The sequence below is a fragment of the Gadus morhua genome, chromosome 12 (assembly GCF_902167405.1).
Source record: "Gadus morhua chromosome 12, gadMor3.0, whole genome shotgun sequence".
In the NCBI taxonomy this organism is placed as follows: Eukaryota; Metazoa; Chordata; class Actinopteri; order Gadiformes; family Gadidae; genus Gadus; species Gadus morhua.
Window position 1 is genome coordinate 24,179,111 of NC_044059.1, and position 22,511 is coordinate 24,201,621.

General features: G+C 42.9%; 1 protein-coding gene across 1 annotated transcript; it reads left to right on the forward strand.

Annotated features, from left to right (window-relative positions):
* Window positions 1–531: 531 nt before the first annotated feature.
* mier2 (mesoderm induction early response 1, family member 2) lies at window positions 532–19,139 on the forward strand. Its single transcript, XM_030373062.1, has 13 exons — window positions 532–636; window positions 1,734–1,924; window positions 2,414–2,527; window positions 8,375–8,492; window positions 9,289–9,368; window positions 9,608–9,677; window positions 10,158–10,309; window positions 11,249–11,330; window positions 11,753–11,847; window positions 13,074–13,204; window positions 14,338–14,471; window positions 15,932–16,012; window positions 17,097–19,139. Exons 2-12 carry the CDS (start codon window positions 1,742–1,744, stop codon window positions 15,985–15,987), a joined length of 1,215 nt encoding a protein of 404 aa, XP_030228922.1. The 5' UTR covers window positions 532–636; window positions 1,734–1,741; the 3' UTR covers window positions 15,988–16,012; window positions 17,097–19,139.
* Window positions 19,140–22,511: the final 3,372 nt, after the last annotated feature.

The window sequence follows — 22,511 nt, forward strand, 5'->3', positions numbered from 1 at the left end:
TATACGTCACATCGACCATCATTCCATGGAAGACACTGTATCACTGTATAGTTCCCCTCGTGTATTGGAAAATATCACGTGATCTCTTGATAGTGACAACAAACTGTTTCTCTCAATCACTGTCTTCTTAAAATATTGTTGTCACGAGATATTGAGAAAATACAAACACTCTTTCAGCCTTATTTCAAATTCATTCATTTAGAATCTTATCATGTTTCTTTCATTATTCAGCCTTTTATTTATTGTACTGCATCCTACCCGCAATAATAATAAACGATGCGGTATGCACCATTATTTAATTGTATCATATCATCGACTAGTATAGTAGCTATGTCACAAAAATGTACAGGCACAGGAAAACTTTAGAAATAAAGTTGGGCAGTGGGTCATGGTCGTCACACGCCGTTGACACGCATCACGTGGGGTGAATCAAAAGTATCGAGATAAAACCCTTATGTATTTTTTGCATGTGTGGTTTTTTTGCCTACGTTGTGCGTTGCTGTAGTTTGTGGTACAGAGAAAAACAATTGCAGTTGCAGGGCTCGAACGTTACTGCAATAACCCCGAGCTGTACAGAGAGCAGATCTACAACATCCGGGCAATACTGCAAGCCTGCGCAGAAAAGGAATGGCGGAGGTAAGTAAGTGAGCAAAATGAGGAATGCAATGAGCGAACGAGAAAGAAAGCGAGCCGTTTTTTATCACGAATCGCGACGTCAACATCGATCCTGCCTCGCGGGTCGAACCGTCTCTCCGCCGGTCAACTTTGTGTGAGAGCGAGCGGGGAAGTATAAATAGGGGAGAAGCTCTCTCTCGCTCTCTCTGTGTATCGTACCGCCGCACTCCGCGTTCGTCGCTTTAAACACTCATTCCCCTTCGCCTGGGCGTTAAAACAGTAAAGGCTGATGGATATAAAGTGGCGCTGAACTATTTCTGACGTGCTCTGTGGTATCAAAGCGGCTGGTTGAAGTTTTAAGAACGATGTCAGACTTTTTAGCCGACCAAACTATTCTGCCGGCCTGTTCGGATGTGCACGAAAAGACTATTTCCTACTCCAGCCACTTGTAGTGAGTCAGAGAGAGAGGAAGGAGCGTTCAGCACCCGAGTTACAGGAAAGCGCCACTGGGCGGGGTGAGACGTGGGGGTGGGCGAGAAACACACGACTTTTCAACTTTTTACGCTTTTAACTTTTAGTTTTTAAAGCACGCTTTGATCGGTATGGTCATTCTAACGATCGGGTATTTTGGGAAAGTGGTTGAAGCGTCGGTTCTCGGGTGTGTAGACGTCAGTGAGTCTAGACGTCTCCTTCGGTCGTTTGCAAAAAAAACTAGCCAGCTATAATGTCCCCTGTGTCTTCAATGTTTGCTTTCGTCTGTCGTTTTTCTTGCCGTACAAGTTTTATAACTTTTAAAAGTTAAGTTCAACCTACTTTTTAACGCATAAAATAACGCATTGCGATGCCTGCCGATTAGGCTAAGAGTGGCCCTCGTCGATAGGTGAGTCAGAAAACGTCAGCCGATCTATGATGAAACGAGCAAAGATCAACCACCCCACTTCTTCTGTTCACGTACATACATGTACACCTGTTGAAGTGTGCTGTACTTCTCATGTTTACCCCGCAATATACTTCTTTAACTTCACACTTGTTTTGTTTGTTTTGAATCATTAGTGGCCAAATGCTAAGTAGGATGTTTCAAAATATCAACTGTGTGTTTGTGTGTGTGTGGCCCGTAGAAGGTTAAATGGGTTCACGGCCTGAGTGTGGTCCGTATGGCCTAGCGAGGGTGTGGAGATCCAGCGATGAGGGCCACAAGAAGCAGTCACAGCAGCAGGGCTCCACACAGACTGCCGTAGAGGACTTGGAGAACCGCCAACTGCTCCAGCCACGTCCTCTCCCCATGAAGATGGCAGCTCCGTCCCAAACAGTAGGCTGGCTCTTGGCTCTTAACTTGGTGCTCAATATAGTTGTCTTGACGTTGTTAAACTCTAGATATGGTATGAAGTAGACCAAATGAAGCCACGGTTCATCGCAACGTCACATTATATCCATGGAAGTTAAAAGTTGGAAACTAATACGCTCGTTAAAACTCATGTAGTTGTACACTAAGTAGTTACTATTTCAAATGGACCCGTTTTCTTAACTAGGTCTCTTTGGTAAAACTTAGTGCTAAACCTCAATGAGACTAATCCGTCAAAATAAATGTGAAATTAAAAGATATCAGGAGTTTTTTGACTTAAGGATAACCTTTTATTCACAATTATTCTATTACTTAGAATAAATGTGCTTTAACTGCTGGCAAAGCTCTACTGTGTTACCAGAGGTCATAGTAACCTTGCTCTTGGTAAATCAATTGTCCTCTATCTCTTCCCATCCTGCCCACCCGTTCCTCCTCCGTGTTCCTTTGTGCTTCAAGGCCAGCGAGCTTCCCCTGGAGGAGCTGCTGGCTCTGTACGGCTACGAGGTGCCGGGCCAGCTCCTACAGCCAGGCAGGGACGGCTGCCACCTGCCCCACATCACACTGGACAAGGTGAGCAACGCTTGGGGGGGGGGGGGTCTCCTGCTTTTGCTCAGAAGGTAGAGCATGTGACAAACCTGCAACCGGGAGGTTCCCTGGTTCTCTGTTCTTCAGCACGTTTCTGACTGAAGTCCCCTGAGCAAGGCATCTTTAGCCTTGGAGGGGAGACCTTGCGGAGGCAATGTTGGAAGTTTGAGTGTGCGGAGGAATGTGAGGGGTTTTAAGAAGTGGTTAAGGAGCGGCTGCAAAATCCCACCACTGCAAAATAGTCCAACTTGGTGATACCTGCCTACTCTCTTCAAAACCTTTTTAGTTAGCCCTAAAATGGCATAAAATGCTGTGATAAGGCTCTATCAATAGTAAAACATCCTTTAGAAGTTGAGTTGTTTTCTAAATGGCAGCCTGGGGAACAAAATAACAGACGTTAGTGTGTCTTCTGTGGGCCATGTACCTTCAGGCGATCTCCACTGGTGTGTCTTGCGCTGTATGTGTTCCCAGATTTATCTGTAACCGTTTGTCCTATCAAGGCCTTGGAAACACATGAATCAAACGTCACATGATGGTAACCGGCGAAGAGAAGAGCAACCCTCGGCCTTCGCTGTAGGCCACAGCGACACGCAAAACGACTTTTTACCCTTTAAAGCACAAGATAGCTTGTTGTACATCTTCAGTGTCCTACAGACCGTGACCGACGTATGGATCGAAGAACGATTAATTGATAGTACTTTATTTGCCATTTAATCACTTAGCAGATCCTTTCATACCAAGCGACTAGCAGTCAATTGTTTTGTTTTGAGACATGTCTTTAATAAGTGAAGAGGTAAAGGTTGAATCCTACCTCTGCTTGCCTACACTGTCGGCTGGCTTGCATATCTGGAGCACGTAAACTACGGCGGTACCCTTTTTGCTACACCGGTAATGTAGAGAGTAGTGACCCATGTCGGCTATTCGACAAGTATGTACGAAGCTTGAGGCGTATGCCCCCAAGTTAAAAAATGTGGGAGCAAAGGAAAAAAAAATGGGGGCACAATAGGTTTTTGTTTAGAACATTTATTAGCATGCAGAAATTGCAATTGGGGGAGGGGGAATCATCGGCCCAAAGACTGATCGGATATACGGCTACTCGAATTCTGAGCTACCCTGGGCGGGATTTAGCTTGAATATTCATTACGTTGTAACACACAATACAATGGAAAGATTTCAAATGATAGACTTGGAAAATGTAGCCCTTTATTATACACACATTAGCTGTTGGTGTATTAGCCTAGGACAACACCCTTGCCAGGTTATTTATCTAAATAGCCCTATGTTGTTAGAATTTACTAACGTTGACTCTATCCTAAAAATACAATATTATTGTAAATTATATCAATTCAAAAAAGCGGTAGCTAACGTTAGTTGAATCACGCAAACAAATAGCTGTTGTTTTTGCTCCAAAAAGCTTGGCTTCCCTCGAATTTAATATAAGATAGTTCCTTCAAATTAGGGCTGTACGGTATGGACTAAAATGTACAGTATATCAAGGTAGGACAAGCTATGTTAATTGTTTCTTCTAATTACGATATTATTGCTTCTGAAGGGGTAAAATACTGGTAAGGGAGCAAAACTGCATTAAAAAAAATATTCAAGTTACATCTCTGAAAAACACTGATGTTTAAAGGAACACTCCACCCATTTGCATTAAGCTTTGTATTGTTAGTAACCCAGTCATACTTTTGAATGGTCATGCAACACTATCTCATTTTCCCCCGAGACGGGAGCAATACGTATTTACCTCTTACACTTCTTTCTGTCAATGAAGCAAAAGTTTTCATTGCCAGAAGGAAATACGAGAGGGGGGATTTCTATTGCGACTACAAGCACTAGTCCCACCCTTTCAAACCCGCCCATAGGGGGTGGGACCTAATGCGCCAACAGACCTATCGCAGATCAGTGCCAGTGAGTTAGACTTCACCTGCAGAAAACATGACCGAAGATACTGAATACGCAGACACACAATATGGAGGATTGGGATTTTGAAGAAGTTATGGTAGAAACGGATGTTCGTGGCTACCTTTATGAGCCACAATATAGTGACGAGCAGCTGAGGGCTATGGAGGAACAGGAGGCGGCTGACGCTGCCGCCGCTATAACCGAGGCAGACAACCTGCCTGCCGCAGACGAGGAGCCTGCAATGGCTCGATGGGGGCGGATTGGCGGTGCCTGTGCTCACACTGTGCGCCAATGGACACAGAACAAGAGTCTGTCTGCTGCCGAGAATTCCAGCGGTGCCAATTTCTTTTGGAAGAAATCATGGAATCGGAGGATGACAAGGACGTGTGTGTTGTCGATCACCGGAGTTTCGCACCCCAGGCTTTATGCCTCATCTGAACAGTTGGGTATTGGATACATATTTCCGGACCCAGAATGTGTACTGGAAACGCCAGCCAAAGCCCGCCGGGAGCAACAGACGTCTGAGCATAGAGTAAGTGTTTGTTTTTTTACTAACACATTGGCTACAATAGTTTTGAGTCCCAGGGAACCTGACAATGTAGCTATCCGAAAGTAGCCGATCTTATTGGCAGATCATAGGCTACGTTACGTTAGCTTGAAGTCTGTGTAATAATAGGCTACTCGAGGCATAATTGATCTTGCTTTGCTAATGTTGTTCTCTTTCTTTCTTAGACAGTATCGGCTTCCTGTGTTGTCCAGCCCAGCTAATTACCCATCACAAGATGGGCAGTACCGTGGCTACCAGGAGACAGTAGATGCTCAAGATGAGCTGTGACTATTTTGACTCTAGCAAACGCACACTACACGTTTTATTTTTGTAAATAGTTCATATTTTTTCATGAATAAAACTTCAAATTCATGTTGGTTGTTGTGATTTGTTTACTAACCCAAGTGCCGTCATACTAAAGTAGGCCTACTGTATAAGACAAACACTTATTTCAATTGGGGAGAAAAGTTGAGTACAAATACTTGATATGCTGAGATACTGTAATTAGCAAATGCTTTTATGCTGTACAGTAATATACAAATGATGCGTTTGAAAAAACAAGGGCAGAAGTCTATGCTAGTCAACGTATCACGGGGATATGTTTACACAAAGTTTCCTCACGCTAACACTCTTGCTAGGACCATGGGTCCTTCCCCCTCCAAACGGAAACAGGAAGGCGGTGCAGTGAGCTCAATGCACTGTGGTAGTTGGAGGATTTTTTACCTTTGAGGCAGATAGACACTTTCTGCCTTTTCTCAGGCTAGGATGAACCGATTTCAATTTTTTTTTCAATGATTTTTTATTTTATCAACCTTCAAATCTCCACCGGTGAAGTATCCCTTTAATAGTATGGATTTGTTTCACCACTTGCTTGCAGACCTTGCCGTATAGTTTTGTCATCTCAATTTGGCTGAAGTGTGTGCGGGCAGGTAACGCTTACCTGGGATGAAGTGTTTTGACCATTTCTTTAAAGCCCTTTCTATCGACATTTTGAAAGGGAACCATGTCCTTACACAGGTAAACAGTGATGGCGTTTGTTATCTCGTTCCACCGCTGGCATTTTGTCGTAAGGACTGGCTTTGGAAAACGCCTGCGGAACCAATGTCTGATATGCAGAGACAACTTCATGCTACCAGCGTCTGTCTCGTACGGTGTTGAATGAGAGCTTGTGAAGGGACTACTGCGCGCTTGCGCAATAGCATAATGTCTGAGAAGTATCGCTGTCAAATCTGTCCATGGTAAAGTAACGTTGTGCGGAATTGGAAGAGGAACTATGTTTCGTTACCATATTTCCAGTAGTTGCGCGTAACTTTACTTTTTACATGAAAAAGTAGTTAGGTTACTGTATTAACGCGTTACTTAGGAGAAGTCACTCGCACGCGTGCTCCGGTTTTATTTTTCTCGTTCGCACGCCGAAATATTCACTTGCAAATGCGAGTGAAATGGGCGCACTGTAGAGCCCAAAGATGCATGCTACACGTAGGCTGATGATATTTGCTTAAAGAGCCAGTGAACCCAGTCTTTGAGCTACAGCTCGAACACTATGATTTTCGAAAAATGCGTTTTGGGTTGATGGTTTTAGGAGAGAGCGGGGCGCGTTATCCCAATGGTTACGACCCACGGCAACTTTATGATACTTTTTTAGTAACTTTGTGTGTAGGAGCGATGTTGTATATGAAATGCTCCTCATACCCTAGCGTTATTTTTTATTTTATTTATTTTTTCACAATTTAGCACATATCACATACATACTCCTAACCACATCCATACGACATCACACAAACAGTAGGGACACAACAGTTAAATGCGTTCACAGGACAGAGATAAAAAATAACTACATAAAAAAATGAAATAATAATTCCTACACTGCCCTAGTCTGTGGGTTATCCATTATTCAATTTTGGTTTGTATTTTTTATAATCGCTATATAATTCAGTACTAAGGACCATGTGGATATGAATTCCTGCAGTCTTGAATGCCGTTTACTTGTGATTTCTTCAATAGGCAACAAATATATTATCTGCTCCAGCCATTGACCCATAGTGGGTCCTGACTGGGAAGTCCATGTAGCTAATATACATATTTTTGCAAAATAGGAAAGCATTGTAAACGCACATTTCTTTGTATCGGGAAACTTTTTTTTTCACATCATAGTTTAACAAATATAGCATAGGACATAGCTCAAAAGTACAATTACACATATCTGGAATTGCTTTATGAATCTTTTCCCAAAAGGAGTAAACGGCTTTACAATACCAAAATAGATGCATAAATGTCCCAATTCAGTTTCATATTTGCTACACATTGGAGAGTTTGTATCATCAAAGTTATTGAGCTTCACTGGAGTATTTATACAGAAATGTATAATTAGTTTCTTTCACTTTAATGTTTCTAGTCCAGGGTGAAATAAATTCCGTGCACAAAGTTAACTAATCTTTATGCTGAACTTCCTTTTAAGCTATAGTTCCCAAATTGTTCTCAAAGGAGAAAATGAGTTCTGAGAGCTTTCAGACAGAATTCTATACAAATGAGATATCTTCCCCTTAACAGAAGTAGAAGAGGTAATAAATTGTTCCAACTCAGTGGGATAGAGTCTAAATTGTCCCTTTTCAAATAAGGATACAATAGTATGACGAACCTGCAAGTATTGCAGTTCTGGGGATTTTATATTCTGCACAAATAGCAGTAAAGGATTTAACGGAATTAGAATCTTCATCAAACATGTCCGAAAAAGTTTCAGACCATGAAGTGACCAATTTCGAAAGTCTGTTTGAGAGAGAGCTAGAAAATCGGGGTTAAATGCTATAGGAGAGTTTTTGCTTATACAGTATGACCCTCTGTACTCTGATATCTATTACAGTCTTGCCAAGCTTTCAATGTGGCTTGTAAAGGGGGAAATCCCTCTACCTTCATCAGGGGCTGCAATTTATTAACGTAAAGTGTTCTTGTGATCTCCAATGGATAGCATGTTAGTGATTCCAGCGTTATTCTTGATGTAGGACGTTTACATTAAATAAACTGCCGCTCAGACGCAACCTCACCATCCACTCACACTTCGCCGCTCCGACGTTGCTGCTTGGTCGTGACGTTTGAGTGCCTCGGAAAAGGCCCTCAGAAGTCACGAAGAGAACGCTATCTGCGTTTGGAGCAGAGTTGAAGGTTTACATAGGGTGTTGGGGAGAATTGCGAAAACATAGGAAATGCCCCCTTTTTTATCGGGGTCTTATATCAGTAACAGTGACGAAATGACATGGTACTATGTTGACGATCCTATAAAACCCATTACCATGATGAAAAGAAAAAAAATTGGGTTTGCTTGCTCTTGCACTCTTTTATAAATTTTACCAACAGGACGGCTTTGACTGTTGTTTCCGGCCCAGGTTCAGGTGACCGAGGACATGTTTGTAGGAGACGAGGAAGAGGATCCGTCGGCCGATGAAGACCTTGCGCCCTCCTCCTATACTTCCAACCCTTCTGATCTGCTGAGACGACTGCGAGGTAACGCGCACACTTTCTCTTTCACTTTCACACTACTGTTTTTTGTTATTGTCACATCCTCTCGCTCTCGCAAGCTCTCTTGCTCTCTCTCTTTCTCTTTCCCTATCCTGTCGTATAACTTCGCTACAGGCACCTTCTCTGGCTTTTTGGATGCATATTTAATAAAAAAAAAAGTAATAGGCTTTGTTATGAGGAATGTTTCGGCGTTCTTCTTTTTCTTTGTCTGTGTGTTTACCAATATTATCTATATAGATATCTATATCTAAATCAGTGTAAATCCGATGATGAAGACCTCTTTCTTATACCAGATCATGTGCTGATATAGGTCACCTTCTTTCATCCTAGGGGTGCAAAAGCTGCTTGAATCAAATGCACCATGTGTAGCAAGGAGAGTGCTTTAACTCGGCCAGCTGCATAGAGAAGTCGATGGAATGTGGACTGTCTGTTTCCTTGTTGTGGAATTTCCCTTTAAGGCCAAACAACATTTGCATTTGTTAACGTTATAAAATAAGCAAGCACAGCATTCCTGTATAAAGCCAAGCAACATGTCAGTTTCAGAACGGAAGCGAAATAACGCTGTACAATTTTCTAATCCGAAATGGTATTGGTCCTATTCGAGGCCCAGCGGAAAAATACAGCCCGGAGAAATTCCTGCTCTGTATTTTTCATTCTAAGACCTGTCACTGGCCTTGACATACCCATCTTGATTTGTGCATTTTTAAGTACGAAAAATGACATCATGGCTGTCCCTGGGATGTCTGGGTGTTAACGGAGTGAACAACATGCTGTCTCTCAGGTGGAGACAAACAGGCCGACGCTGGCTCTTCAGAAGAAGACTCAGACGGTGCTTCCGTTCCCTCCAATGGAGAACGCAAGGTAAACCGCTGGAGCTCCCACGTTTAATAATCTCTCTAAACCCCACTGAATGGCATTAACACTGCCAGGGTTAGCAGTTCAATTCCTAATGTGACCCCCCCCCTCACTTGGGGTGTCGTAAGATGCTTTGAATAAAAAGCCAAATGGCATGCATGGTTATATAATCATGAATAAATCCATCAAATCACATTGTCCTCTGTGGTTTGCTCATGACTGTCGTACCAACTCTGTCTTGCCAGGATATCATGGTGGGCTCTATGTACCAGGCCCAGATCCCTCCGCTCAGCCCGTACGGCTCCCAGGGCCGAGGTAAGCCCCCACCACTCACACCTAGTCCCCACACGGCTCCTCCCCTCGTCCCATTCACCATGCTGCTCATGCAGTGGCTCAGCCGAGATAACAGAAAGAGCTCGTTCCTGCGTAGACCACCAATGGGTTTTACTGGTATTTTTTTCAATCCCACCTAAGATGAATCTTTGCACCTTATTTTTTCGTCCCTTTTTAATATAATTATGTCTCACTCTATTGGCCCCTCCTTTTTATTTTCATACACTTTCTCCCATCCCTACAACATACATTCTTATTTTATTTTATTGTACGACAATGTTTATATGTGAAGCACTTTGAGTCTGCCTTGTGTATGAAAAGTGCTACATAAATAAAGTTGCCTTGCCTTGCCTTGCCTTGCCTTGCCTTGCCTTATCTCCTTATTTGTACCATGATCCAACCCTAACCCTTATCCTCCCTTCTTCCTCTCCTCCTCTCCCCTCCCCCTCCCTCCGTCTTCAGCCTACGACGGTGACGACCAGCTGCTGTGGAGCCCCGGGGTGCTGCCCCCACAGGAGGTGGAGGGATTCCTGCTCAGCGCCCAGGCCCCCAGCGCCCAGGAGGTGGCGCCCTACACTAATGCACACCGGGACACCCTCCGCGACAACGAGCAGGTAGCGTGACACGCAAGGGTTCACAAGCTGTAGGTCGCGGCACATAAACGGGTCGCACCTCGGGATGCGGTAGGTCATGGGATGACCGTAAACTGTAAAAGGTCAGATGTGTATTATGTTTCACCGATTATACACAGTGCGTTTACCCGAATGCACACAAAATGTTCACTTAAGCGGAGCGTCAGTGTTGTGTCTTTGCACTTGTTTTTAACGGTAAAGTCTATTATAGGTACCCTCTATACCTCTTTAAAACAGAGTGAGTCTACTTTCCTCGGTTTAAGATGTTATGCATCGGTCGGAGAATCGTTCTCATTACTGGCCCCTTTGGCCGGTAAGTGAACTGCAGCCTACTTAAGTTGTTTCATTCAGAGCACTGCCCCATGGGATGAGACAATAACAATCATAAAATCAATATTTGTTCATGATTATTTATTATCATAAATACACATTTTAAAACAGAAATGTTTTTCATTAACTGCGCTTGGAAGACACTTTTTCACGACAGTCTGAATCTAGACGTTATAGAAGTCCATAAGAAGCGTTTGACGCTTACTATGTGCTTAAGTGACGGTTTTGGCGTGAATTAGGGGCTAGGGAAGCCCTGGCTTACTGCATACTGCAAGCTAGTTGTTCTACTTAGGGACCACTCCCGAAGGAGTATTTAGTGAATGTAAAGGAGTAGTGTGTAGCCCCGGGCAACAGTAGCCAAGGAGGTAAAGCAGCTAGGCTGACCATGGGAATGTTGCTCTTTTGATTTTAGGGTTTCTTCTTTATCTACATTTTTAAGGTTTGCGTACTTCGTTGAATATGGGTTAAAAAATATATGGCATTAATAATAATTTTCATTATTATATGTTACACATGTAGTTTTATACTCATCGCCTTGAAATGTCATTTTGAAAAGATATGTTGTAATTTATTTTAACTGTTCACATTCAGGCCCTCTATGAACTGGTGAAATGCAACTTCAATGCAGAAGAAGCCCTAAGAAGATTACATTTTAATGTGAAAGTGTTCAATGGCAAGTGTATTTCTGTTTCTGTTTATATCAAAATAACCATTTGTACAACAAGACAAAAGCAAACGTTAACCCCGGATTGAAAACCGATTGACACGGCTGCTACCATCTCAGGAGACGACAACTTTAATAAATTAAGGTTGATTAATAATAATTAATAATTAATAATAAATTGAAATGCACATTTACATATCCGTGGCTAGGAAATGTTTCAATTTGAATTCAACTTTTTAAAGCTGCAAATGTATTGAAACTATTAACTACTAAATATTTAAAATCAGAAAAACTGAAGTGTGTGTGTGTGTGTGTGTGTGTGTGTGTGTGTGTGTGTGTGTGTGTGTGTGTGTGTGTGTGTGTGTGTGTGTGTGTGTGTGTGTGTGTGTGTGTGTGTGTGTGTGTGTGTGTGTGTGTGTGTGTGTGTGCAGATGAGCTGTGCTCCTGGAGTGAGGAGGAGGGTCTGGGTTTCCAGCAGGGCTACCGGGCCTACGGGAAGAACTTCAACCTCATACAGGCCAATAAGGTGAGCCCCCTCGTGTTCTGGAGGCCAGGGTTAACATGCGTTAGCTCGCCTGCGTGCTGAATGGCAGAGCAAGGATGCCCTGTGTGTCTATTTTAATCAACATGGTCTCACAGGAATCCGTGAAATGACTACGGTCGGACGCTTAACTCGGAAATCCGTGGCCACATCACGGAAACACGCTGATATCCGTGTGTGAGCCACGGAATAACAGTGTCATTTACTTGCATTGGAGCAAATTCCGTGGCCACATCAGAGACAATTGAAGTGATTCCGTCAGACCACCACGGATTTTGAGTTAAGCCCCCGCTGTGGTCAAATGTGGCACACACACAGATTGAAACGGGAGCACACACACAGATTGAAACGGGAATCTGTGTGTGTGCCACGGAATATCATTGTCATTTACTTGCATTGGAGCAACTTCCGTGGACACAACAAGGACAATTTAAGTGTTTCAGTGAGACCACCCCGGGTTTTGAGTTAAGCCCCCGTGGTCGACTCACTCGTTGAAACGGGGATCCGTGTGTGAGCCACGGAACATCAGCGTCATTAACTTGCATTGGAGCGAATTCCGTGGCCACATCACGGAAATCGGCGTGTTTCCGTGATGTGTCCACGGATTTCGAGTTATTCGTCCGTAGTCATTTCACGGATTCCTGTGAGACCAGGTTGATTTTAATCTCCTGTCCTGTTCAGCAGTTTGGTGAACTAGAATATGGGCTGGAGGCTGCACCAATCTAAAATACGCAAACATTAACCCATGGTGGAACATATGCCCCGAGAACTCAACGTTTTTGTTTCTGAGACTGTGTTCAGAACCTACGAGGTGGATGTTGTGTCTGGAATCTGACCTGTGGTGCTAGTATGTCATCATGTATGGCACCTAATGTACGCATTTATTGTATGTTGTACGTCCTTGCACTTAAAAATAGTACTTAGCATTGTGTATTATCTTATCCTAGCTGTCTTTTTTGTATACGAGGAATGGGTTAGCCTAATAATTGTAAGTGCTTGACACTTTGTTCTATGAACATCCTTTACTGTAGCACCAGCGATATATTGTTTTACTTTCTTCTGAAAAATGTGTGCTTATTGTAAGTCGCTTTGGATAAATGCATCTGCTAAAGGCCCTAAATGTAAAAATGTCACCACCTTACCATAAACTTCATTAGAGACTGGTTTGGTGGCTGAATTCTCGTTTTTTTTGTTCCTTTCTTCTGCCGCAGGTACGGACACGCTCGGTGGGGGAGTGTGTGCAGTACTACTACCTGTGGAAGAAGTCTGAACGCCACGAGTGCTTCACACAACCGGCCCCCAAGATGGGCCGCAGGAAGTTCACCCTGCAGTCCGGGAACATGTGAGTCACGCTGCACACCAGACCGACAGAATCTGGGTTCACTTCAACGACCCCGTCTAGGAAACATGCAATGGGAAAAAAAAAGGCATCAACGTTGGTAATTTCAATTTTTGCTATTCGACCAGAAGGACACCTTTTTTATTTTATGAAACACAGTGTATATAGTACACTCAGTGGAGTGAATTCATCAGAAACCAATAGTGAATCAATTACACTTAACATTTTTTTACCTTTTTATAAGTCACCAGCATTTTTTATGACGGGACACATCAGTCTGAACAATCAGTCTGGACTTCTTCTGAGAATTTGTCTTGAAACAGTGTAGATATCACTGTCCTCTTATATTGGGGATTATAAACTATATTGTGCATTTTAATTCAGCAAATTCTACACATCTGAGACCAGATTGGTCTTTGAGTCGTCAGTCTATAGTCATATCAAATGACGACCAGTCACTCCCATTCTGAGTATCTGACGTCAGGGTGGTTTTTATGATCGGAGCAGCCATTACTGCTGGTTTAGAGAACTGTTTTCTGCTGAGGTCTGGTGGTTAGACGGTGGAATAACTGTTCTTCTGTTTCTAAATTTATTTTGGTTTTCCTGTCTGGTTGACTAATATATTGGCCTACTTGACGCTTTTAACTACCATAGTTTTGCTGAAACAAATCCATAACTTTTTTGGTTTTGTGTTTTCTTTGAGGGGATTTTTGCAAGTTGATGAATGACCAAGCTTCAACCCAGACCAAATTGATCCTCTAGGTCAATTAGTTTGTTCATAATATAACGATGAACTGTAGGACGTAACGACCAGAGTTTTTTAATTTATTGGTCGGCCTCGTAAACCAACTTCCTCATTTGTAGCACTTGTGTTGCGGTTAGTGTGCCTCGTTTTCTACTCAAGTGCCTAACTATTATGCACTTGACTTTCATAACTATGATTAAAGAATACCTTTTCTTTATGATTATCTATAACGCACTGCTCTTTTTTTTAATTAACGGCAACTTTTGTTCCGTTAATTCAATTTTTGTCCTCCATCTGCCCTCCGAGTATGCCTGTAAATCGCTTTCAAATTGTTATCTATAAAGTAATGTTACAAGCTGGTCCTGCTCCCCACCCCATGTCGTTCTCACAGGGAGGATGCGGATCAGTACGAGGACCTCAGGCCGCTAGAGAGCCACGGTAACGCCAAAGCTTCCTCCCACAAACCCCTCAGAGCACAGAGGATGAACCTCGCCCCGTCGACGGCACAACGCCCCGACAAACCAGGTAGGGTCCTCAGCCCCTCTTCAGCACAAGTAAAGAGTTTGAGGGGGATCAGCCAAGGACGAACCCTAATGTGTTTCAGATGTAAAGTGTGACATGGTGTTTAGAAAGATTGATTGCAGTATTGCAGCATTTAAGTGTTTTCCATTGCACTTAGAGGCTCTAACAAACGGAAGTCAGACGGCATTTTTAGAACGTCTTTCAAGAAGCGTCCGCATAAAACCGGAGGCCGGGGCGTGACATGGGTTTTCAAAAAGTTGGAAAGTGCTTATGGTAGAGCTGCGCCTTGAGAAACGTGATTGGATAAATGCTTTGATGCCAATGCAGATATGTAATGTATACCAGAATTCTTGGTAATAGGTTGGGGAAAACAAATGTATTTTTTTGGTAGGAATGGCCCAGTGGGTCTTTATAGGTGTTACAGGCAAGGCTTTAGGCACTATGTCCTGTATTGACTATAATATATTACTTTGACCTTTATCATTTATTGATTCATGCATATGTGTGTGAGCAGAAAATGTAGGAGCTGTTCAATCAATAGATTATGTTTGTATAGTGTTCCTTTATGGTTAATTATAAAATCAAGCTATTTCTTAATTTTACTCCAACCAATGGTGTATTTTTAGCTTTCAGTTGTGTCACTGTAATTCATGCCAGACTCAACTTGGCAGACTTTTTTGCACAAGCATCTCGAATGGACAAGGCAGAGCACTGAGCTGCAAACCCCATTTCTGTGATGCACCCGACCACTTGACCTTAGCACCGTTCAATGGAGGAGATAACGTATTCCCACCACTAACAACAACAATAACAACTGCAACAAGTAGAGTAACAGTTTAGCAACGTGTTTCCTGAGATGAGCCACAGCTTAGAGTTTGGTTTCTCATGAAGCACTGACGTGGGTTTACTTGTACACTATTAATGTGTATTAATTAGATATGAACTAAAGTGTCAACCTTACTCCAATAATCCAAAGGAGTGTCAACTTAACCTCTTATCTCTACAACCGCCAAATCACAATGACCGGGTGACCCTTATCCTGGTGCACTTTAGGAATGTTTCATTTCAGTTTCGTCTTTGGAAAAAAAAGAAAAAAAATATTCCGAGATTAGTTTTAGCTTAATTTCGTGGGTTGAGGTGACCGCCACTGCATTAGCTAGTCAAAAAGTGGCGTTGCCTCCTGTGTTCAGGCGCCATCAGGGTGATCTCTCTCCTGACCTGAATATGTTTGCATAGCATTTCACAACCACATCATCTCCATACAAGTCCTTACACTCTGTGAAACGCTGGCCATGCCCACTCCAGAATCCATGGGTGTATGTGGAGGTTCCCTGTCAGAGTACATGTGTTTGGAAGTCTTTTGGTTTTTGCCTCATTTTATAATGATTTTAAAGCATTCTAAATGTTCCCATTTTGTGTGTGTGTGTGTGTGTGTGTGCGCGTGTGTTCATGTGTGGCTGTAGAGGAGGAGGGTCGCCCGAGGCGCAGAAGAACTCCTCGCTTTCTGTTAAAGTCGTGAGCTCGGCCCCAGAACGCAGGCGCAGGTAACCCACACGGCTGAGGAAGGGGAGGGAAACAAAATGGAGATCACCATGAGCCCCCTTGTAGACGGAGCGATTCTCACTTTATTCTTCCCATGGGGATGTTTTGTTGTCACGGCAGCCGACAATCAAACAAAAAATACTTACATTTAAAAAAGACAAAGTTACAACAAAACAAAAATAAAAATGACATTGTTTGTATTCACAGATTAACATGTGCAAGAGTAATATAAAGAACAGATTCCTTATATTTTATGAAGAAGAATTAAGATAAATATCTCTGCAATTAAAGCCACAACAGTTTCCTATCATCAGCCTTAAAGCCAGTCCCATGATTTACATTGTAATGTAACAATCATAATAGTGTAGTAGTACCACAATGCAAAGTACCTCACCCCTACCTGCATTAATGATTATTAAGATCCGGCACATTGGATAAATGCCCCTGCTTAATTATTCAGAGGCAATTAACAAACATACCTGGAATTTCCAGTGCAAGGACACAGGCCAATTAAGCTGATGGAAATGTGGAGATGTACATTACCCATAAGTCATCAGATATTCAACCTCCGATCCATAATTCTCCTTATGAACTGAAGTTCTGGTTCTGCATCTCACCAAAGCTACTGAGAGTTCAACACTAAGTGCTTGGAGAAGTGTTAATGGTTCCTATTAAGCCTCAATGGGGGTTGGTAGAAGAATCATCTTGCTGCTTCTCAATATCTTTTTTAGGGCCTGAATCACACTGAAAGTCCCAACAAACTCGTTTTCTGTGTAAATCCCTTTACAACCGTTTGCAATTACATAAGCGTTTTTTATAGTTTTTTTTTTCAGTTTGACTTGGAAACAAGCTTAGTGTAGCATACTTATTCAAATGCCAACAAGCAGCTTTGCCCAAAACGATCCTCGAAAGAATTTATTTTATAGTATTGGTGTCTGTTGCACTTCTTAAAATGTGCACTCTGGCAGCTAATGTTGATCTTCATTTTTTTAATCCAGATGTCTGGATTGTATTTCTTTCTGTAAACATACCCCGCCAAGGTGCAGAGATTGTTTTACAGACTGTGTCTTTGTGTCTCGTTGCCAGGCGGTGAGTCGGGGCTCCTTGTGATGGACGGCCGTCCTCGGAATCTCCTCAGCCATCCCTTCTCCCCCCTACTCTCCTCTTCCATCCACGGATCACCCCATGGGTTCTGGCCCAGGCGGCGGCTGTGTTCGACACCCCAACCTACCAACACCCCAAGCGTTCCACTGTACCCCCCTTTCCAAAGAGCACTGAGCTTCTGGGTCGTCCCAGTCCAGAGGGCATCCCCTCCCCCCCCCCCCCCCCCCCCCCACACAGACCGTGATAATGGCCCGATCCAGGGGCTGCAGGCAGGGACTTAGGCCAGCTCCATGCAGACCCACCTGCACCGGCCACAGCACCACCCTTCACCACAGACTGTAGGACCTCCAGCAGTTTCATAGGCCTGTGAATCGTCCAGTGAAGGGGCGGAAATGGATCCCAGTCAAACCAAGGGCAGACGGAGAACTTCTTCCTGAGGTTGTATGGAGAACTGATCTTGAGTTTTTTCTTAAATTTTCTTTTGTATATTTTGTTCAAGACAGGAGGGGCATTGTCCACTCTGAACTGTCCGATGTCTGGGGTGAAAGAGTGTCCCACTCCCCGAGTCCTGGGAGGTAATTCTTGCTCCCTATGAACTGAACTAAGAACAGAAGCACATTGACCAGCCTTCCCCCGTCCACCCATTAGTGGACGGACCTGTCAATCAGTAACTTTGGGCTGCTATTGGAGACTACATTAGTTTACTGCTCTTCACTGGCTGGACGTTTTGACTGCAGGTACTGGGATGGTGAACAGAATAGTGTGTACTCACTGTCGGCAAGCATAATGAACAAAGTTGATCACCGTCCACCAACTGGTTAGAACATCATAGCAAATGTTGACCACAACTTTTTTTATATAAATATATATGATTATACGCTAAGTACAAAAATTTAAATTCTTATCGCCTAAGTGATCAGTCGGGTACTATGTGTTTATACTCAACCTCTTCAAAATTCAATAAGCCAATTGGACGACAGGTTGATGCCTGTGTGAATGTATAGTGAAGCTAAAGTTATGAAGTCGATGAAGCATCACCGAAAGTGGCCTCTTACCCAGTTTAGATCAATTGCTTTCCTTTCTTTACTGCTTTTTACTCCTTTTTTATCTTCCTTTTTTTTTTATCAAGCAGTCTAGTGTCCTTGACACAACGTTGCTGGTACTTGGCTATACCAACGTTTTTAAATGAACCCTTTGCTCCGTTTATTCTTGTGACATTGCGTTTAGGGCAACGATTAATTAACATTTAAAAAGAGCTTATTTTATCTCAACAATAGCCAGTCCATGCACTTGTTAGCAATGCATTGGTTACTTTGCTCTGTATGGTCACGCTGGATATGAAGTCATATTGGATTCCTATTGGACGAATCTAACAATTAATCTCGCAACCGGCCCAAAAATTACTCCGTTCAACAAGTGTCTACAGCCACTTGTTAAAATCTCATTGGCTGAACAGCTGATAATCTGTTTTACTGTCCCCCGGTTGAAAAATAATACACTTTACAATCAGGAATAAAAAGCAGACGGGAACATCATGACAAAATAAGTGCATATCGCTTCCTGGAGGTTTAGATTCGTGGACCAGGCTAGACTGAACGAATGGCAAGATTATCACATGTAAAAAACAAACACATGTTCTAGCCTCTACTACAAACCAAAAGGAATTATTGTTTTTCAAATTGTTGTTAAAGACACAAATTCAGTGGCATCAAGCCTCCATAGCCCTTTCTATTTATTTCCTTATTCTGGGTTCACACAAACAACAAACAAACAAACATGGCTGCCGTTTGCTTTTTGGTCCAACCCAGTGAGAGGTCAACATTTGTCTTTGTGTTTGCATTGTTAACTGGCGGAAGATTCTGATAGTGAAAACAGAAAAGGGGGAACGGTATCACCACAGTACACTGCCTTTTTGTCTTTTTAAGCAATTTATATATTGTACCTCTGTTGTTTATTGGTTTATAATTATTATATTTTGTACATAAAAGAAAAAAGGAACTATTAAAATCGACATTCAGAATTGAAGTCACTTTTTTTCCTCTCTAGATAAACATAGCTTTTTTTTAGGGCAGAAATTTGCCTATATCTCCTTTCCCATATGAAATATACATTCGAATATTCCTGTTGTCCTATAGAGGATGCTGTGGCTCTGTTAAAATGAACTCCCCAGCAAACATATTATTTTTCAAGCTTTGCTAGAGCCTCTATATACGGCCATTCTATATCAGACAAAGGCTCTGCTCTCAAAAACATTGATATATTATTGATCCCAGATGAGAAATACTACAAATAACAACGGAATAGCAATACCCCAAGGTCATCCTGAGTGGGCATAGAGAAGAGAGAAGGGGCTGGCGGTTAGTGTGCGGTCCTTTTGAGGCCATTGATGAGCCGTTGATGCCCAGGGACCTGCAACACACCCTGCACCCCCCCCCAGCTGTTGGATCAGCACCCCGGCTAGCGCCAATGGGGGGGGGGGGGGGGGGGGGGGGGGCTGCCCACCTGTTACCTGTCCCACCAATCAGCCGCCCCGAGGCACCAGGCCCCCTGAGGTGGTTGATTGACCACTGAGTAACAAGGGGCTGTGTGTGCCTGTATGAAGGATGGGGCCTAGTGCTGTGAATCTTTAGGATCTTTAGCGTGACGTATCTTCACGTTCCCTATTGAGAAGAAGTCAGTATTGCAACAACTGAAAATTGTAGGCCACAGCATCTTGGCCATTTAAATATTTCCCGTTAGGATGAAGGGAAGTTTAAGGGCAGGCAGTCAAGGATACCTCACTCTTGGGCAATACCATTCTGACTTTGCGGTTTGTACACGCGTCATGTGTACACATGCTTTTGTTTCATCATATTCTCGAGCTATTCAAAGTACCTCTAGCTTCCTCTTGTGGTGCTATGCCTCTGTGTCTGCTGTGGTTCTTCAGTGCCCTCTAGTGGCCCACTGGTGAAAGTACCTCAGTCTGGGAGTCTGCCTCTTGAGCTGCGCCATGTCTTCACCATGTCCACCATCTAATGTCAGAGACAGGACAAGACTACTAGTGTGCGCACACACACACACACACACACACACACACACACACACACACACACACACACACACACACACACACACACACACACACACACACACACACACACACACACTAACACAACATGGCGACAGTAGGCAGACTTCTAACAAATAATTTACTGTTATTAATGCACAAAATCACAGGTATAGATGGCCTTCACTGTTACAGAAAGAGACAGAGGATATAGTCCTACTCGAACCCTTAGCGATGGAATTCTTCACATTACGTTCAGAGGAAAGAATCTCAATCCAGCTAATAAAAGATTAATTTTAGGTATTTAAATGGAAGGACTTATAATATAATCCAATATGATCTAATCAGTATCATTGCATAGCTTATAATTAAAGAGCTATCCAGCTCCTTTGTGGTATACTCTATAACTCTATATACAATCAAGGGTTGGGTTGAGTCTGTTCACTCTACATGGGAAATGTTTCACTATCGGATGGTGGAGAGAATTGTTTATTATTTTATCCTAGTCTTCGGTTCCCAACATGTTATAAGACACTCATTTTGCCTTAGTCCTCTCCTTGGGAATCATCCACTGTCCTCCCACACATGTGACCGCCACATGACATTTTGAAACGTCACATGATGTGACAGGACAGAGCATGTCATCTCAATAACAACAAGACTGAAGAATTTGATAGTTCCTCCATTTCCTATCGCTTTCTTGTTGAATCTTGCTGTATGGTGTCTATCTTACAAAAGGAAGAGACTCCATTTGTGAAATATTTTTTTCAATGTATGAATATTTTCTATTATATTTCCTATTCATATTTAATAAGAATATAGTTTAATATTTATTTTACATGAATCCGCATCCAAGTTAAATGCAACCAAGTTTTTTAAACCAAGTTTAAAAAAAAATGCTTTCGAGCATGTAGCATCTACCATTGAAAAGCAAACATGTGTTCAGAATTAGTATTATTGATTGGTGTTGTTAGTTTGGACACCGTCTTCATCAGACGATTCATCAGTGTGCTCTGGTGAGGGGTTGGTGGAGGGGGTCGCTGGCAGCGTTCTCCGCTGCAGATCAACTGTCACCATTATCTCATCAGGCGAGCTGCGTTCCTCTGCCTGATTAGGGGCCACGCGGGGGACACATTGATTGGCCATCAGAGCTGTAATTGCCTCGACGTGATGATAAGGTGAAAGCAAAAAAAAACAAAGAAGCATTGTGAATTCGGGCTCTCGTAATATTTTCCCCTTGTCTTTGGAGTCCTCCTTGCTTATCTGTCTGTTTCACACTAATCACATTTCGTGATTTATTGTCCATGTTGCCTAAGAGGATTTGCGTTTGGTAAAAGGGATTGAGGCTCGACGTTTGGAAATGCATAAACCTTTTGGGAAGACTCTTTGAGCAACACCTTTTTTCTGGTGTGGGAATTCTGTCCTTTTTTTAAAGGACATAAGTTATTGGGGCAGCTGGGGGGGGAGGCTCTAAAGTGGGGGGGGAGGCTCTAAAGTGGGGGGGCAGCTGGGGGGGGGGGAGGCTCTAAAGTGGGGGGGCGGCTGGTGGGGCAAGGCTCTAAAGTGTGGGGGGGGAGGCTCTGAAGGGGGGGGGGGTAAGGCACTAAGGGAGTGCTGTGCAACAAATCTTATTGTTCTTCAACAGACAACAGAATTTTCACACGAGAAAAAAAGGGTTGCTTCACATTGTTATTGTCCAATTATACACCTTTGGTTCATGTGTGTCCGCATACATTTCTCTTATATATTTCAAATTTTTGTGTTTTGCATGAAAACACCATGCAATGATGGGCCCTAGAGCAGTTTAATTATTAAGTGGAGCTTTTGATTTTTCTCTCCCCGTTACCCAAACGTTCCGAATAACGTATAGCAACCAACCAACATGTTTCAGTTCTAAATGATGACGTAATAATGGTTTTCATTTCAACTAATGTACAATATCAGGCATTGCGACATTGGAGTGTATTAGAGAGAGTAGCTTTTTGTGGCGAGAGAGAGAGTTTTTACATTTCTAATATTGATTAATTGGTGTTGATTAGGACGGTGAAGCGACATGGAAGGTGAGCTCTTTGTACAACTTACGGTATTGATTTGCGCGCCACGGTATGGGCGCCTCGAGTCGGCGGCTCAACATTGCCCCCGTCTGTTGAGAGAAAGAGGCCTAACAAGTTAAAATTTCGATACGAGCTCAGTTGTAAATGAAGTTATCGACAGCTTGTTGGCTTATGTTTCAGAACGTTTTCTAGATGCCGCAAGTTAAACTGAGCTCTCATCACATTATTAGATGCGTGTCTTTCTCAAAACTGATGGTGGCGTTGTTGAGACACATATGGCCAAAGTGAAGCCCGAGA

What these genes read in the sequence shown, in the direction of transcription:
- mier2 (XM_030373062.1), top strand. Translation starts at nt 1,742, where the DNA reads ATGGGTTCACGGCCTGAGTGTGGTCCGTATGGCCTAGCGAGGGTGTGG. An exon ending in GTACGGCTCCCAGGGCCGAG is followed by an intron (nt 9,678 to 10,157) that starts GTAAGCCCCCAC and finishes CTCCGTCTTCAG; the next exon opens with CCTACGACGGTGACGACCAG. An exon ending in ACCCTGCAGTCCGGGAACAT is followed by an intron (nt 13,205 to 14,337) that starts GTGAGTCACGCT and finishes TCGTTCTCACAG; the next exon opens with GGAGGATGCGGATCAGTACG.